The 18940-nt window shown below is 35.5% G+C and overlaps 1 protein-coding gene across 1 annotated transcript in view; it reads left to right on the top strand.

Moving 5' to 3' along the window:
* DPP10 (dipeptidyl peptidase like 10) overlaps positions 1-18940 on the top strand; it is an 800722-nt gene that overhangs the window by 433977 nt on the left and 347805 nt on the right. Inside the window, exon 5 of the mRNA XM_005898074.2 lies at positions 3364-3438. Within this exon, the coding sequence (XP_005898136.1) occupies positions 3364-3438 (75 nt within the window). The remainder of the gene's footprint in view (positions 1-3363; positions 3439-18940) is intronic.

The raw sequence follows: 18940 nt of genomic DNA, 5'->3' as shown, positions 1-18940 counted from the left end.
GCCCAGAAAAATAAAGTCTGACACTGTTTCCTCATCTATTTCCCATAAAGTGATGGGACCGGATGCCATGATCTTCGTTTTCTGAATTTGAGCTTTAAGACAACTTTATCACTCTCCACTTTCACTTTCATCAAGAGGCTTTTTAGTTCCTCTTCACTTTGTGCCATAAGGGTGGTATCATCTGCATATCTGAGGTTATTGATATTTCTCCTGGCAGTCTTGATTCCAGCTTGTGTTTCTTCCAGTCCAGCATTTCTCATGATGTACTCTGCATATAAGTTAAATAAACAGGGTGACAATATACAGCCTTGACATACTCCTTTTCCTATTTGGAACCAGTCTGCTGTTCCATGTCCAGTTCTAACTGTTGCTTCCTGACCTGCATACAAATTTCTCGAGAGGCAGGTCAGGTGGTCTAGTATTCCCATCTCTTTCAGAATTTTCCACAGTTTATTGTGAACCACACAGTCAAAGGCTTTGGCATAGTCAATAAAGCAGAAATAGATGTTTTTCTGGAACTCTCTTGCTTTTTCCATGATCCAGCGGATGTTGGCAATTTGATCTCTGGTTCCTCTGCCTTTTCTAAAACCAGCTTGAACATCAGGAAGTTCACAGTTCACATATTGCTGAAGCTTGGCTTGGAGAATTTTAAGCATTAATTTACTAGCATGTGAGATGAGTGCAGTTGTGCGGTAGTTTGAGCATTCCTTGGCATTGCCTTTCTTTGGGATTGGAATGAAAACTGACCTTTTCCAGTCTTGTGGCCACTGCTGAGTTGTCCAAATTTGCTGGCATATTGAGTGCTGCACTTTCACAGCATCATCTTTCAGAATTTGGAATAGCTCAACTGGAATTCTATCACCTCCACTAGCTTTGTTCGTAGTGATGCTTTCTAAGGCCCACTGGACTTCACATTCCAGGATATATGGCTCTAGGTCAGTGATCACACCATTGTGATTATCTGGGTCATGAAGATCTTTTTTGTACAGTTCTTCTGTGTATTCTTGCCATCTCTTCTTAATATCTTCTGCTTCTGTTAGGTCCATACCATTTCTGTCCTTTATCGAGCTCATCTTTGCGTGAAATGTTCCTTTGGTATCTCTGATTTTCTTGAAGAGATCTCTAGTCTTTCCCATTCTGTTGTTTTCCTCTATTTCTTTGCATTGATCACTGAAGAATGCTTTCTTATCTCTTCTTGCTATTCTTTGGAACTCTGCATTCAGATGTTTATATCTAGTCATCTCATTAACTTTTATTATATATGGTCAAAGTGGAAGTATACTCAAACCCCAAATTTTATCCATTATGATCTAGTATTTTAGTCAAGCAAATCCATCTGCCTAGGCATGTTTCTTGTGACTGTAGTCTCTTGAGTATATTTATATAATCATATATTAAAGTAAGTATACTCAATATATATCCATATATTTGTATCCATATAAACACTATAAATATACACATACATTTTAGTATGTATTTAAATAAAAATTTAGCTATTATTCTCAGGGTTTTTTCTTTAGTTTTATTGTGAATAATATTTTATTTACTCCATTTATCTTTTCTAGTCTTAGTATTGTTTAAACATTCGTGTGTATAATTCAATTATTAATTTTATTACCATTTACTTAAATACATCAACAATTTTTTGGCTTTAATTATTTTTCTGACTTAAATAAATCTTGAATTTTGTGATTAAATTTATTTTTCACTTTGTTATGTTGACTTTCTTTGTAGGCTTAGAGAACTGCTCACCAATATGTTAAATATGTAATTATATTTTTTTATTTGTATACATTTTGTGTGTAAACATTCATTCTGTTTTACTTGTAACTGTTTATGGTGACAAGTGATCAAAAACCTCTCCTTCTAATGATATCAATAACAAAAGACCCTTCTATCACTCAAGAAATTCCAAGGATTTTATTGTTTAAATCATTTTTAAGAGATTTCAATTATTTATTTATCTGGTGGTGCTGCAGGGTATATGGGTTCTTAGTTTTCCAAACAGATCAAACCCATGCCCACTGCAGAGGAAACCTGGAGTATCAACTATCAGACCACCAGGGAAGTCCCCCAAGCATTTTAGAAGCTCTGTGTCAGGATCCAGGAAAAAAGGCCAACTATATATTTCTATTATACCACAGTTTGCCAAATATTGGTTAGTTTGAGTTTCCTATCCTTTCCAATATGTTGAAAATTTGTAAGTACTAAAACCTTGACTTCATCGTTTTTTTGTTTTTTCTTGGAGAACTGTTGTGGAAACTGCCCTGTATACAATTATTTATACATGTATTTCTCTGCAAAAACCATTAAAAATTAGTTTGCTTAAAATCCATATAGAATTTATTTTTTTGTTTGTATTTTGTAGGCTTTTGATGTGTCAACTCAATTTCCTTGCCTTCTCTAGATTTGAAGTTACATATAAACTCTACTTCAAATAAAACAATTTCCCCACTCTCTATTTATCCTTCACCTTATTTTCAATTCTTTTCAACATCAGATCTATTCAATGGTAAAATTAAGGGCTCAAAATAGAACATTTGTATCATAGTTGTTTATATACCATATAAACACATTTCAAGTTTGTATGAATTTGAAAGTCACTCAGTCGTGTCCGACTCTGCGATCCCATGGACTGTAGCCCACCTGGCTCCTCTGTGCATGGAATTCTCCAGGCAAGAATGCTGAAGTGGGCAGCCATTCCCTTCTCCAAGGGATCTTCCTAATCCAGGGATTGAACCCAGGTCCCCCACATCTAGGAGGACTCTTTACCGTCTAAGCCACCAGGAAGCTGTATATGCCATATATATATATACATACATATATATATATATATATGGTAATCAAGATAATTAAAACATTTGTGTCTAAATCTGCTCCACTCTGGGAGTTTTCTTTAAGGAGATTTTGTCTTTAATATATGTCTTTTCAAAAATATAAATATATAACCAGTGATAAAACTAAAGTGCAAAGACAGAATATCATGACACCACAGAAGGCCACTATTTCTTTTCCTTTTGACTAATCCAGCATGCAAATATAAAAGCATTTTGATTACTTTGAAGAAATTCAATGATGTTTTGCTTTTGTTTCTATAATGAAAATATTAACTTAGTCTATAATGTTAAAATGTAGGGGACATATAGGGCAAATATTTTTCTTAATGAAATGTCTAATATAGGCTCTTCCAAGTTTTTATGTCCATCTGTGTGCATGACTATTTAGACTTAAAGTGTGAATGAGGGTGCTTATTTTACAGTATTATGAGGATAATGGAGATATTTTTAATATTTACATATCTAAATGCTTATTAACCTTTCTATTATTAAACATTTTAAAATAATTGTTTCTTTTTACTTTCAGGTAACCTTCAAAGCATCAAGACATTCAGTTTCACCAGATTTGAAATATGTTCTTCTGGCATATGATGTCAAACAGGTAAAGGAATGAACTTCTTTGCAAAAATGTTTTATTTGTGGTTCACTCAGGTAACAGTTCATAGTTTTTCATGTCATCTACTCAACTAGAGAAAATTTGGCATATCCAATAGCTACTGGTGATTATTGATGACTAAGATGGCACAAGAGAATTTTGGTGATAGTGTCCTTTCTTTCATACCTAGCTAGTAAATTACTGGAGCAATCTGCTAGGTACTGGCTAGATACAAGGCCGTCTCTTTTAGTGGGGAGTGTGGCAGAACTCAGGAAATCCAAAAAATGGTAGCTTTTGATATTCCCACATAAGGCTTAATATCTACTTAACTGTCATATGTATATGTGGATTAAGGAATTTCCTAATAGCTGTTCCCTGAGCTGCAGTGTGTATTGTTGGAGGGGACTGGTGAAAACATTGATTCAGTTTATTGTCAATGGATTCTTTGTTGGTGTTTGAGCATAACCCTACAGTTGCAGAAAATTCTGAAAGTGGGATAAGGCAAAGAATCAATTCTGAATAAATAAAATGTTCTAACTGCAATTAGCATTTCATTATCCCATGTCAGCTCTATAGCACAATTAGAGTAATATGCATGGTTGTGGAGTATCTTATACTTAGATATAATTCGCATTGTTAAAAAGCAAAGTAAATGTTGAGAAGGCCGTTCAGCAGATTGGATTCTTTAGAGAATAAATGATTGGAAATTATTCAAGGAAGTTTTGTGTGGTTTAAGGCAGATAATAAAAATTTATAGACTTAAAGCAGAAAGCTTCATATAATGCATTGAAAGCCTTTGAGCACATGACAGTTTACAGTTCAAAGAACCCTCTCCTTGATGGTTTTAGTCTTTTGAAATATACATATGCTATACTTTTAGACAAGTTTATGTTTCTTATTTAAAAAAAAGTAATTTATACTTCAAAAGGCAAGGAGATTGTAATCAGACATTTTTTTTATGTTAAAAAATTTGACCCTTTTCCTTCACCTTTGTTCTGTGTTCTATTCATTGAAATTTTGAAAACCATTGAGGAAAAATGCTCGTTTCAGAAGCAAAAATAATACAGTGTCCCCAAGTTTTTTAAATAATATTTATCTAAAGAGTTTTAATTAAAATGACTGCTACATAGCTTTCAGTAACTACCATAATTAAAGACATATAGAACTAGCAGAAGGATAAATACACAGATGAATGAAACAGAAAATAGAACTCAAAAACAGACACATCCAAATCTGCCTAACTGACTTTTGACAGAAGTACACAAGCAATTCAGTGACAGAAAGATAGTACTTTCAACAAGTGGTCCTGAAGCAATTGGACATCCATGGGCAAATCAAGCAAGCAAAAGCCCCATAAATACATTGACTTAAGTTTCACATTATGTAAAATCTCAAAATGTATTATGGATTTAAATGTAAAATTTTAATCTATAAAACTTATAGAAAATACATAGCAGAAAATATTTCATATCTATAGCTAGGAGAATTTTCTTAAACTGTATATTAACTGGTCACACTTAGCTACTCTGGAATGTAATATGCAAAATTAGGTTGACTTTGGATACTAGCCAAAATATATCAGAATTATGTGAAAATATACTTAACACCAAAAAGATACCTATAGATCAATCTTAATAACCCCATTTTATATTTTTGCTTAATTTCAGAAAGAATGAAGATATTTTATTGACACAGTCTTTGAAAGTGAGAGGAAGCTCACTTTAATAAGTAAAAAATGATCAAATGAAATTTCATAATCTTCTATACTTCATTCATATATTCTTATTTATTCATCATCTATTAAGTACAAACTCCTGGACTATACATTCTGCAGGGTGTGGCATGTGCACCTATAGGCACACACAAGATTGAAGCTTCTCCTTTAAGAAACACACAGTTACAGGTGATACCACTCAAACACTTATGTCCACATACAGCCTTTGAAGGATGTGTTATAGGCTTGATGATATTAAACAATAGAAAAAATTCCATTCAAGATACTCATGATAGAGAGGGAAGCATGGGTTGGGCTCTCAGAGTCAAATAGGTAAGGATGAATAGAAAAACATTCCAGGTGGGCAGACTACAGGAGGCTTCTTAGAAGCAACATTAAGTCTTTGAGGTATAGCAGTCAATTCAGACTAGCCCAGAGACTGACAATTTAGTGAGGAAAAAGAAATAAACCTGTAAGTTTTTTTGAATCCAAATTAAAGACAATTTAATAGAAACCATGGTGTACCCTGAGATGGCAATTTGGGATCATTGGTTTTAAAGAAATTAAATGCTGTGATTACCTGGTGTATCTGTCAGTGTGTGCACTTACAGATAATGCCCATTAATAGAAAGAGGGAAAAGGTTCATATAAATTCCAACCAACCCAAACACATCCACTCAAATTATTATGGAATGTTTTAATCCCTTTATCTCCCTATATATAAAAAGTAGAGAAACAGAAATTATCATATATAAAACATTGTTTTAGGCAGTTTTGAAACTGTTTTTGAGTGTATCCCCCTTTTCTTGAATTAATATTTTATGGAATCCATTTTTATAAAAGGAGTTTATGAAGGAAAAGATATAACAAAATTTTAACTGAACTGAAATTCATAATAGTTAACAAAATTAACTATATTAAAATGTACAATTCAGGGGTATTTAATACATTCACAATACTGTTCAAACACTCTCTATTTGGTTCCAAAAAATTTTAATCATCCCAAAAGAAAATCTTATTCCCATTAATCAGTAATTCCTCATTCTTCCCTACCCTATGCTCTGATAATCATGAATCTAATTTCTACCTAAGAATTCACTTATTTTGGATATTTTACGTGAATGGAATCATGGAGTATATGACCTTTCATCTTGTTTCTTCCACCTATTTTTTTAGGTTTATCTGAATTATAATATATGTTAATACTTCATTATTTTTATGGTTGAATACTATTTCATTATATGTAGGTACCATGTTTCTTTATCCATTCATCCATGGAAGGTCATTTGGCTTTTTTTCCCTCACCTTTTGACCATTATAAATAGTGCTTCTGTGAACATTTGTGCACAAGAAGTTTTTTGATTACATATTTTTATCTTTGGCGGTAAATATATTGAGGTGTAGAATCACTGGCTAAAATGATAATTCTGTTTATCTTTTTGAGAAACCACTAAACAGCTTTCTAAAGTTGCTGCACCATTTTACATTCATACTGGCAATGTGTAAAATGTACCCATTTGTCTGAGTCCTCACCAGTTGTTGTTATTTTCCATTCTTCTTATTATAGCCATCCTAATTGGTATATCATTGTGGTTTAGGTGTTAACCTCCATAATCAGACTAATGATGTTAAGTGTATTTTAATATGCTTGTGTGCCTTTTGTGGTTTCTTCTTTGGAGAAATGCTTATTCATATCTGTTACCTTTTTTTTTTCTTATTGTAGTTGAGTTTGAGAGCTATTCAGACATTCTAGATAGCAGACCATTATCAAACATAAGGCTTGCAAATATTTTCTTCTACTCAGTATATTGTCTTTTCACTTTTTTGATAATGTCCTTTGGTGTATACATTTAAAAATTATGATGAAGTATGATTTATCTATTTTTTTATCTTATTACACATGCTTTTTGTTACTATGTCTAAGAATACATTGCCAAATTCAAGGTCATGAAATTTTAACCTTAGGATTTCTTCTGAGAGTTTTATAGTTTCATTCCTTATATTTAAGTGGTTGATATATTTCAAATAATTATTTTTGATTGAAATAGGGGTTCAGATAGAAAATATTTTAAGGGTCTTGTTATATATTGAAAAAATGTTTTCCAAATAGTTGTGTGATTTATACTGCCCTTAGGCAATGCATAATCTGCTATATTACCATCTTTACTAACAAAGAACTTTATCTTAAATATGGACTAATTATTAAATTCATAGATTCTATACAGCCTAACTACTAATTGGATGCATTTACACCCACACATACCCACACACATCACACACACATACCCACACACATCACACCTACATTATACACCATCTGTATTAGTTTTATTTTACTATGCAATAAATTACCTGAAACTTAGTGACTTTGAAAAAAAAAAAAAAACTTTTTTCACAGTTGTTTTTGTGTATAAGGAACTGGGGATTGGCTTAGGTGGATGGTTCTTGCTTTAATGATGTTGCAATCAGGTATCAGCTGGGGCTGCAATCATCTGATGGCTTGACTGAGGCTGTAAGATACATAGCCAAGGTAGAGCTCGATTAACTAGTGCTTGCTGATGGCATGAGGCCTCAGGTTTCTCCACATGAAACTCGTTTCAGTGCAACTTGTGTGTCCCCATGATGTGGTACTGGGATTGTCCCAGGGTGAGTAAGCAGAAGATAAAGATGGAAATATCTGTTACTTTCACTTTTTTTTTTTTTTTTTTTTGTCACATGAGTCAGGTCTAATTCAGTGCTGGAAAGGACTACCAGATGATGAGGACTTGGGGAGACCAATTTAGAGGACGGCTAACATAGTCCCCAAATATTTCATATTCATCCTACATGAAGGAAAGTTACATGGCTCAAAATAGCCTGGAGTTAAAATTCCCCTCCAGATCCTCCCCACCATTGTATGCAAAACAAAGAACTCTCTCACCCCTAGAAAGAAAATGGACATTTAGATTGATTAAGCCCAGCTCCCAGCCGGTCTCAGCCTGTGGCAGATCTCCAGAATTCCTTGCCCCAGCCATTTAAGAGATAACTACTTCAAACAACCTTGGAGAAGAACAGACCCTCTTAAGACAGTAGATTTCCACATATGTGCCTATATATACTTACTCTTTTCTTGGGTTAGTGCAGCAGCTCACTACTCTGACTGGTGCCCCTTCTTGCCTCATTAAAGGTGATCTGTCCCTGTAAAGTGTTGGTATCGTTCTTTTTCCGAACCTCTCCTTCTCTAACTCCCTTACCCTACACTACACATGAAGTATACTCAAACCCCCAAATTTTATCCATTATGATCTAGTATTTTAGTCAAGCAAATCCATCTGCCTAGGCATGTTTCTTGTGACTGTAGTCTCTTGAGTATATTTATATAATCATATATTAAAGTAAGTATACTCAATATATATCCATATATTTGTATCCATATAAACACTATAAATATACACATACATTTTAGTATGTATTTAAATAAAAATTTAGCTATTATTCTCAGGGTTTTTCTTTAGTTTTATTGTGAATAATATTTTATTTACTCCATTTATCTTTTCTAGTCTTAGTATTGTTTAAACATTCGTGTGTATAATTCAATTATTAATTTTATTACCATTTACTTAAATACATCAACAATTTTTTGGCTTTAATTATTTTTCTGACTTAAATAAATCTTGAATTTTGTGATTAAATTTATTTTTCACTTTGTTATGTTGACTTTCTTTGTAGGCTTAGAGAACTGCTCACCAATATGTTAAATATGTAATTATATTTTTTTATTTGTGTACATTTTGTGTGTAAACATTCATTCTGTTTTACTTGTAACTGTTTATGGTGACAAGTGATCAAAAACCTCTCCTTCTAATGATATTAATAATGGAAAGACCTATCTTTCTTATCAGTGAACGTGATCAAAACCAATCTTCCCCAAATGGAAAACTCCACAGAGACATTTTCAATGTATTATGAGAAAACCACCCAACACAGTAAACTGTCATGAGTGCTACACACGTCTTCAGTTTTCCCATAACAATACGGAAGAAAGGGAAAATACGAATACTTCTCAGTTAAGTTCAGTCACTCAGTCGTGTCTGACTCTTTGCGACCCCATGGACTGCAGCACACCAGGCTTCCCTGTCCATCACCAACTCCCAGAGCTTACTCAAACTCATGTCCATTGAGTCAGTATTACCATCCAACCATCTCATCCTCTGTCGTCCCCTTCTCTTGCCTTCAATCTTTCCCAGCATCAGGGTCTTTTCCAGTGAGTCAGTTCTTTGTATCATGTGGCCAAATTGTTGGAGTTTCAGCTTCAGCATCAGTCCTTCCAAAGAATATTCAGGATTGATGTTTAGGATAGACTGGTTGGATCTCCTTGCAGTCCAAGGGGCTCTCAAGAGTCTTCTCTAACACCACAGTTCAAAAGCATCGATTCTTTGGTGCTCAGCTTTCTTTATAGTCCAACTCTCACATCCATACATGACTACTGGAAAAACCATAGCTCTGACTAGATGGACCTTTGTTGGTAAAGTAATGTCTTTGATTTTTAATTCTTCTCAAAGTTACTCAAATCTACTATCCTGAAAAATTTCCTGGTGTAGAGAAAAATCTCACATGTTGATAATCCTGCCTCTAGGATTCTGTGAGAGAGTTTCACTGATATACAGGATGTAGCGTTGTTATTTTGGAGTATGGGGGTCTTAATGGGGAGAGCTTATTTAGTTTTCCTTCTCTACTAATGTCCTCAATTGGAGTCAAATGTCAATAATTGAGTGTAGGCCAAATTTAGAAAGTATGTTCTCAGTCAACAACTGAGTCCTTCCGTGTGTCATCTGTTGAAACACTATGTTACTGACTTTGAAATGCTTTATTTAGAGCTTAAGTTGGCATCTAAGCTATGAAGAGTATGATTCTTTCTTAGACTTTTTTTCATGTTAACTTGTACTATTTTAACAGACAATAATTATCCATAGACACAAAGCAACTATGATTAATAATATAGGGTTATGGACACTTTTTTAAGAATCTGTATCAAGAAGATCATGTAAATATAAACCAATAATGTTTTAGTCTTTGCAAAGAAGCCAAAATAATATTCATTTTTGTATCAATGTCAATTTTTATTGAACTTGGGCTAAATCTTTTCCCTTGAGATGCTTGACTATTAATTAACTCAAATATGATAATATGAATGCTAGTTCCAGCATTATTGGCATGGCCAAGAAGTTTGTTTGGGTTTTTCCTAACATCTTACGGAAAAACTCGAACAAACTTTTGAGCCAACCCCTTATTTTACTTCCACAATATCAAAAAGGTAATTTCAACAAAGTAAGAAGTTGCTGGATCATCGAAAAAGCAAGAGAGTTCCAGAAAAACATCTATTTCTGCTTTATTGACTATGCCAAAGCCTTTGACTGTGTGGATCAGAACAAACTGTGGAAAATTCTTCAAGAGATGGGAATACCAGACCACCTGACCTGCCTCTTGAGAAACCTGTATGCAGGTCAGGAAGCAACAGTTAGAACTGGACATGGAACAACAGACTGGTTCCAAATAGGAAAAGGAGTATGTCAAGGCTGTATACTGTCACCCTGCTTATTTAACTTACATGCAGAGTACATCATGAGAAATGCTGGGCTGGAAGAAGCTCAAGGTGGAATCAAGATTGCCAGAAGAAATGTCAATAATCTCAGATATGCAGATGGCACCACCCTGATGGCAGAAAGTGAAGGAAAACTAAAAAGCCTCTTGATGAAATAGAAAGAGGAGAGTGAAAAAGTTGGCTTAAAGCTCAACATTTGGAAAACGAAGATCATGGCATCCGGTCCCATCACTTCATGGGAAATAGATGGCGAAACAGTGGAAACAGTGTCAGACTTTATTTTTTTGGGCTCCAAAATCACTGCAGATGGTGACTGCAGCCATGACATTAAAAGACGCTTACTCCTTGGAAGGAAAGTTATGACCAACCTAGATAGCATATTGAAAAGCAGAGACATTCCTTTACCAACAAAGGTCCATGTAGTCAAGGCTCTGGTTTTTCCAGTGGTCATGTATGGATGTGAGAGTTGGACTGTGAAGAAGGCTGAGCGCCAAAGAATTGATGCTTTTGAACTGTGGTGTTGGAGAAGACTCTTGAGAGTCCCTTGGACTACAAGGAGATCCAACCAGTCCATTCTAAAGGAGATCAGCCCTGGGATTTCTTTGGAAGGAATGATGCTAAAGCTGAAACTCCAGTACTTTGGCCACCTCATGCGAAGAGTTGACTCATTGGAAAAGACTCTGATGCTGGGAGGGATTGGGGGCAGGAGGAGAAGGGGACGACAGAGGATGAGATGGCTGGATGGCATCACTGACTCGATGGGCGTGAGTCTGAGTGAACTCCAGGAGTTGGTGATGGACAGGGAGGCCTGGTGTGCTGCAATTCATGGGGTCGCAAAGAGTCGGATACGACTGAGTGACTGAACTGAACTGAAGAAGTCACTTTTTTTTTTTTTTTTTTCTGACCAGATGAATGTTTCTCATGGTTTGGGCATGTAACATGGTTCCTAGGTCATTATTCTGCACCATAAAATTGGAGAATGTTCTATTCTCATTGTGGTAATCAGTAGGCACATCAAGATGAATGCTGTTTGGCTGTAAGAATTTTACAGTGTGGTAGAGGCTCTATTGAGAAGGCAATGGCACCCCACTCCAGTATTCTTACCTGGAAAATCCCATGGATGAAGAGCCTGGAAAGCTGCAGTTCACTGGATTGCTGAGGGTCGGACACAATTGAGCGACTCTACTTTCACTTTTCACTTTCATGCATTGGAGAAGGAAATGGCAACACACTCCAGTGTTCTTGCCTGGAGAATCTCAGGGACGGGGGAGCCTGGGTGGCTGCTGTCTATGGGGTTGCACAGAATCGGACACAACTGAAGTGACTTAGCAGCAGCAGCAGCAGAGGCTCTAAGATACATATTATACCTATTTATGGAAAAATAGGTAGATAAGTGGGGGAAAGAAGATGAGTCTTACTGTAGGGAGGTAGAGACTGATTTTTTGAGAAGATTGCCCTCTGCACAGGCACATTGGGGTGATCTTATGATCCTTTAGAGTGTTAGGGTTATAGTTATTCCCTTTACCCCTTTCCAAAGGAGAAGTCTACTGGTGATGGTAGAGCTTAAGCTTCAGTGTCCCTGCTGGAGTGCTTTAGTGATGGCAGGGAATCTTTCAGATTGTTTGATTTTTCTCTTTCCCAGAAGGCTTGTCACAACTTGCAGGAACAATCGACCCCTGTAGACATCACAGTTAGTGACCCTATTTACATGTAAACGGACTCCAAAGCAAATCAAACTTATAAATCTTTAGGTAATATTCCTGAAATTCTGGAGAAAATGGCATGGAGTCAGATAATCTTTGACATTTTTTCCTTTTTTTTGAAAAAAGAAGATATTAAACTTGCATAATAAAAGGGAAAATAAAGCTAAAATACGTCATCTCATATATCAGATTATTGAGTTTATCTGGTGCTATTTTTGGAATGCAGCAGTAGTTGAGATAAATGGTATATTTTCTGTGTTATTAGACCAAAGAAAGAGAACTCACTAAATGCTTTTTTCCTTGGCTCATGGCAATCATTATGAACACTGATTACTCTACAGTAACTCAGCAAGAGTTTTCCTGTCTGGTTTCTCACATCTGTGTCCTTGTCTGAAGGATGGGGTACAGAAGAATAAAGAGCCTGGAGAGAAAGACAAATACTGAAAGACAAATAGAGAAAGACAAATGGTATCACTTAAATGTAGAATTTAAATAATGCTACCTTGTAAAAACAGAATACAATGATATTCACCGGGGAATGGCAGATGGGAGAGCAGGAAAGATGTTATTTTAGGAGATAACCTTACAAGGAGTAGTAAGTAAACCCTAGAGATTATAATGCACATATAGACAGTAATATTATATGATAATTATCAAACTTGCTAAGAGACTAAAACTTAATTATTCCAAGGACTAAAAAGAAAGTGTAATTATGTAATGTGATAGAGGTGCTAATCATTGCTACAGTGGCAGTCATATTACAATATATAAACTAACATGTACTCATTAGACTTACACAATGATATATGGAATATATTTCAATTAAAAGAAATGGGTGAATAATATGCTTACACCATCTCTTGTTGGAAGGAATGTCATAGCCTTAGCAGGTTTTCCTTTAATCACTCTTCTTCCTCATTTTTTCCCCCTATTTTTTTGGGCACACCATGCTGCATGCAGGATCTTAGTTGCCCTGACCAAGGACTGACCTATTCTGTGTGCTGTGAAAGCATGGAGTCTTAACCAATGAACCATTAAGGAAGTCCCTTTTCTTCCTTTGATTTCCTACACTCAAGCTAAACTGATCCTAAAAAATAAATTAAAAAACCTGTCATTCTCTGTTTAAAATCTTCCTGAGGCTTTTGGGATAAAGAAGTCATAACACAATGCACAAGGTCCTGCCTGCTGTTTTAACCTCATTTTCCACAACCTACCCACCCCCTATCCCTTGCTCTCCGCACTTCTGGATTTCCTTTATTTCTTCAAATCACCATGCTCCCTCCCATCTTGGGGCTTTCACTACTCTTCTGCCTAGAACAAGTTCCTGTCCCTTTTCTTCATATTGATAATTTTTACTTATTCTTTAGATACCCATTCAATCATGTGTGCCTTAAACATACAGGCTGTTCCAGACCTTCTCTGACTTGATCAATTCAGTTCAGTTCAATTGCTCAGTCGTGTCTGACTCTTTGCAACTCCATGGACTGCAGCATGCCAGGTTTCGCTGTCCATCACCAACTTCCGGAGCTTACTCAAACTCATGTCCATTGAGTAGGTGATGCCATCAAACCATCTCATCCTCTGTCATCTCCTTCTCCTCCCACCTTCAATCTTTCCCAGGATCAGGATCTTTTCAAATGAGTCAGTTCTTTGCATCAGGTGGCCAAAATATTGGAGTGTCAGCTTCAGCATCAGTCCTTCCAGTGAATATTCAAGACTGATTTCTGTTAGGATGGACTGGTTGGATCTCTCTGCTGTTCAAGGGACTCTCAAGAGTCTTCAACACCACAGTTCAAAAGCATCAATTCTTTGGTGCTCAGCTTTCTTTATAGTCCAATTCTCACATCCATACATGACTACTGGAAAAACCATAGCTTTGAAGAGATGGACCTTTTTGGCAAAACATGGCTCTGCTTTTTAACATGCTGTCTAGTTTGGTCATAACTTTTCTTCCAAGGAGCAAGTGTCTTTTAATTTAATGGCTGCAGTCACCATCTGCAGTGATTTTGGAGCCCCCCCCCCAAGATAAATCTATCACTGTTTCCATTGTTTCCCCATCTTTTTGCCATGAAGTGATAGGACCAGATGCCATGATCTTAGTTTTCATGATACTCTTCCTTTCCTTTGCAGAATTTATCACAATTATAAATGTGTCTAAGGGGTTTCCCAGGTGGCTCAGTGGTAAAGAATCTGCCTTCAATGCAGAAGACTTGGGTTTGATCCCTGGATCAGGAAGATCCCCTGGAGAAGGAAATGGCAACCCGCTCCAGTGTTCTTGCTTGGGAAATCTCATGGACCGGGGAGCCTGGCGGGCTACAGTCTATGGGGTCACAAAGGGTCAGACACGACTGAGCGACTGAGAATCATAATTGTGTCTAACACAAAGCTTGACACACTGTTACTCGAGGAAAAAAAAATAAAGAGTGAATAGAAACATAATTTATGAATTAATAAGCCTGAACCTCAAGTAAACTTTTCCTTAAAGTGCTGGGCAAGGGTCAGTTGCACTTCTCTATGCCTTTATGGCATCTGGTATATACTCACATCTCAATATTTCTGTCATTGCATTGAACACATCCATTATGTGTATGTGCCCTTGACTAAACTATAAGACCCTTAAAGTCAAGAATTTCACTTCATTCATTTTAATGCCCATAGAGTTTTCTGAAGTGAATGGCACATAGTAAACAGTCAAGTGTTTGTAAAACTAAAACCGTGATTATCAATCTTGGCTACACATCAGAATCACCTGGAGAGTTTTAAACATTATTGATGGTTAAGTTCTATCCTGCAGAACCCTGATTTAATGGTTTTGGCATAAAGCCCAAACATTGGAATTTTGAAACTCTTCAGGAGATTGTCATGTCAGCCAGGCTTACAGACCACTGATTTTAAGTGAACTGGTGTCTTCCACCTATTGAAGACTTTTCAGATTTCAAACAAAGGAAAGGCAAGAAATAAAAATTAAAATACCTGCTTTTTTGTACTGTGCCTACTCAGTGCCAAAGTCTTTGCCTATATATCTTCATTCCTTACCATTTCTCTTTACAATAGTTGCTATTATTTTATTAATGAAAGTACATACAGAAACAAAGGAAATCCCCAAATTTGCATAATATGACTTAAGATTCATTCTTTGTTTTTCTTCCAGGAACAATAGTTCTCAATATATAGTCCCATAATAGCAGCACCAGAACCTCCTGAAAATTATTAGCAATGTAAATTATTGGGCTCTTCCCAGTCCCACTGAAGCAGAAACTGTGGGTATTGGACCCAAGATCTTGCGGTAACAAGCCCTCCAGGTGATTCTGATAAAGCTCAAGATTCAGAGAGAACTGATTCCTTCAAATTCAAGAGCTCTACTTGAGAAAAGACCTAAGTAGCCAGAGCTTAACCATGTATATGGCAGTGATTTAGAGAAAATATCATTTAAGAAAGTTAATTTGCCATTTTCTCTTTTAGTATTTAGTATTTCTAAATAATGTAATCCTGGATTTAATGTTCAGTTGTTCCCTTCTGATGTTGGCCATTGTTCTGGCATCATTTACTCTTCAAGGTTGATGCTTAATGTTTACTCTGCCATATTATAATTAGGTATGGCTTAGTGGGGAATGCATGGAATTTGGAGGAAAATAGGTGAGTTTATATTCAAATTGAAAATAAAAGTATTAGTCCGTCAGTCATGTCCAGCTCTTTGTGACCCCATGGACTATATAGCCCACCAAACTCCTTTGTCCATGGAATTCTCCAGGCAAGAATACTGGAACGGGTTGCCATTTCCTTCTCCAGGGGATCTTCCTGACCCAGGGATCAAACTGGGGTCTCCTGCATTGCAGGCAGATTTTTACCTTCTGAGCCACCAGGTAAGTCCGGATTATTCATACTTATATTTTATGGACATACGGTGAGGATAGTCTAAGTAAGTTTTACAGCTGAGCATATCTCTATGACTATCACCCAGATTAAGAAGCAAAACATTACTGTGTTCCTTTCCAGTCACCACACACCTCCAGTCACAGTTCAAGCTGTTAACAACCTACATTATTTTAGTTCAATTTTATATATATATATATTTTTTTTCATACAGTATATACTGTTTTGCGTATGTCTTCTTTTACTCACCAGTAGGTTTGTGCAATATATCCATATTATTCGATAGTAGAATAGTACCTGGTTTATTTTCCCAACTACATAGCATTCCACTGCATACATCACTGTTTATACATTTGGACTATAAAAAATTTGTATCTGAAACATAGATTTTTGGTGTTGGATTATGTCTCTGAACACTCCCTTTACTATTTATTCCCTGCCTCTTTTTTAGCACCTATTTCAGAAGGGGATTTTAGTAGATGAAACAAACTTTTGTTGAGTACTCGAACAGTGCCTCTTTATGAGAAGTCTGTCAATTTAAACCTGTCAAAATCCTTGTTCCCTAGTCAGTGATATATTTTACTAAGGTGGGAGACTTAGAGGTGTTAACTAACTGACTTAAATAAGGGTCCCTCTTCCCAGGTGCAGAGCTCACATTCAATCCTGTCTTTCTAGCTCCAGAGCCCCTAGTCTTTTGATCATACTGCCACTTTGTGAGAGTTCTTACATATCTCCGTAGGTTTATTCTACAATCTGTCGTAATTATTTATCAATTCATTTGCAATTATATCTGCTGTATTCTAATTAAGTAATTAGAAAACAAATGGAAATTGTATTTCGTATTAATTACTGGCAATACTTGGGTAGAATTTATTATATTTCTCCAGACTTACTGGTTATGCATTTTATTTTTATATTTCCTTCTTAGAAATTGTTTCTCAAAAATAGTCAACTAAATAAATATGGAATGCATTTGGATACCATTAATTTGAAAATATTCCTGAAGAAAAAAAATTAGTGTTATAAAATATAATTCAGTCTAGATTTTATGAAATTTTGATTATCAGAAAATTTATGGTTAAGAATTATCATTTTGTATATGACATGTCCCATATCAAACAAAGTTATTTTTCCCTCTATTCCAAGTGATGCTAAATCATAAATAGTTTTAACCATTTAAATCAGGTTTTCCTTATATATTATTCCAAGACAAGTGAAAGTATTAGTCCATTCATTATTTAACAATTGCAGTAGTAGGAAAGCCAGTAGTATAATGCATATATAAATATATATTTAACTAAAACAATAAATAATGGAAACAAACATTTAAAAATTGTTTAATATAGTTTTCTTACTGTTTGAATTAATCTTGCACATTCAATAGACTAATAAATACCTAAATTAACTATTTCCTTTAATTGCCAACATCCTTATTATGTCTTATGTTTGGGGTCAGAAACTTTAATTACATTTACTTTCATTTAGGCATAATTAGAACTGTCCTTTATACATAATAGGAGATACCTCTTCATGAAAATAAGCTCTTTCTAAAAAGCAAAGCAAAACAACAACAACAAAAAGGAACAAATCTTTCAAACCATGCCTAACAGAAGGAACAAATCAGTTACACATGTGCTACAGAGACTGTTGACATCTGTCGTTCAAAGTCAGTGCTCTGCAGAAGATCAGTCTTGTATTTCTCTAGTGTTATAGGTATTCACTTTAGTTTATGTTTCTACTAGTCTTGTAGACAAGACCTTCTTTATGATAAATATCTATTGTAATTCACTGTACCATGAATTCGGCATGCACTACTCTCTGAAAAGTAACTCTTCTCTAGGGAATTATCTAATTAAATTCTGAGCCTTAATACTTCAGTGCTTTACAATTATAGACACATATTTAAGAAGTTTATGGGAATGAATGATCTGATCATGGAATTATCTAAGCTATTGATATTCATGCACTTGGGGAGCACTAATATTTCAAATAATCCTATTAATAAGAAACACAGGGAAATCACAGCCTAGGAAAGTGACAGTATTCAAATATATGGAACTTGGAATCCCATGTATTTGGATTCTGAGAGCCTCTGCCTTCCAGTGCCTGTAGAAAGTACCTTCTTGGTTCCATTGTTGCTGCTGTTGCTAAACTGGCCTTTCTAATTAACCTCCTCCTTGCTAAAGAGAGATAATAAGGCATGAAAAAACATTAACATCAATTTTTGATTTTTTCCCTTGCTTGAAAAAGAAGAATCCTAAGAGACAAAAAAAAAAAAAAAAAGAAAGGAAGGCAGTGAGAGAGGGAGGGAAGGTTAGAGGTAGGAAGGAAACCTAACTTTCGGAAGATAGCATTTATAAAACCTCATTTTTGTAGTAGCTATAAATGTATTTATCAGTGTATCATTAATTCAACCACATAGCATTTATTTGACTTTGATTTTGAAAATATAGTATAGTATGTGTGTGCTTAGTCATGCCTGACTCTTTGTGACTTTTTAGACTGTATCCCGCCAGGTTCCTCTGTCCATGGGATTTTCCAAGCAAGAATACTGGAATGGATTTCCATTTCCTCATCCAGGGGATCTTTCCCATCCGGGGATCAAAAGCCCTTCGCCAACATCTGCTGCATTGCAGG

This window comes from Bos mutus, chromosome 2 (genome assembly GCF_027580195.1).
Source record: "Bos mutus isolate GX-2022 chromosome 2, NWIPB_WYAK_1.1, whole genome shotgun sequence".
Taxonomy (NCBI): Eukaryota; Metazoa; Chordata; class Mammalia; order Artiodactyla; family Bovidae; genus Bos; species Bos mutus.
Note: the sequence above shows the minus strand (reverse complement) of the source record. Positions and strands in the feature narration are given on the sequence as shown.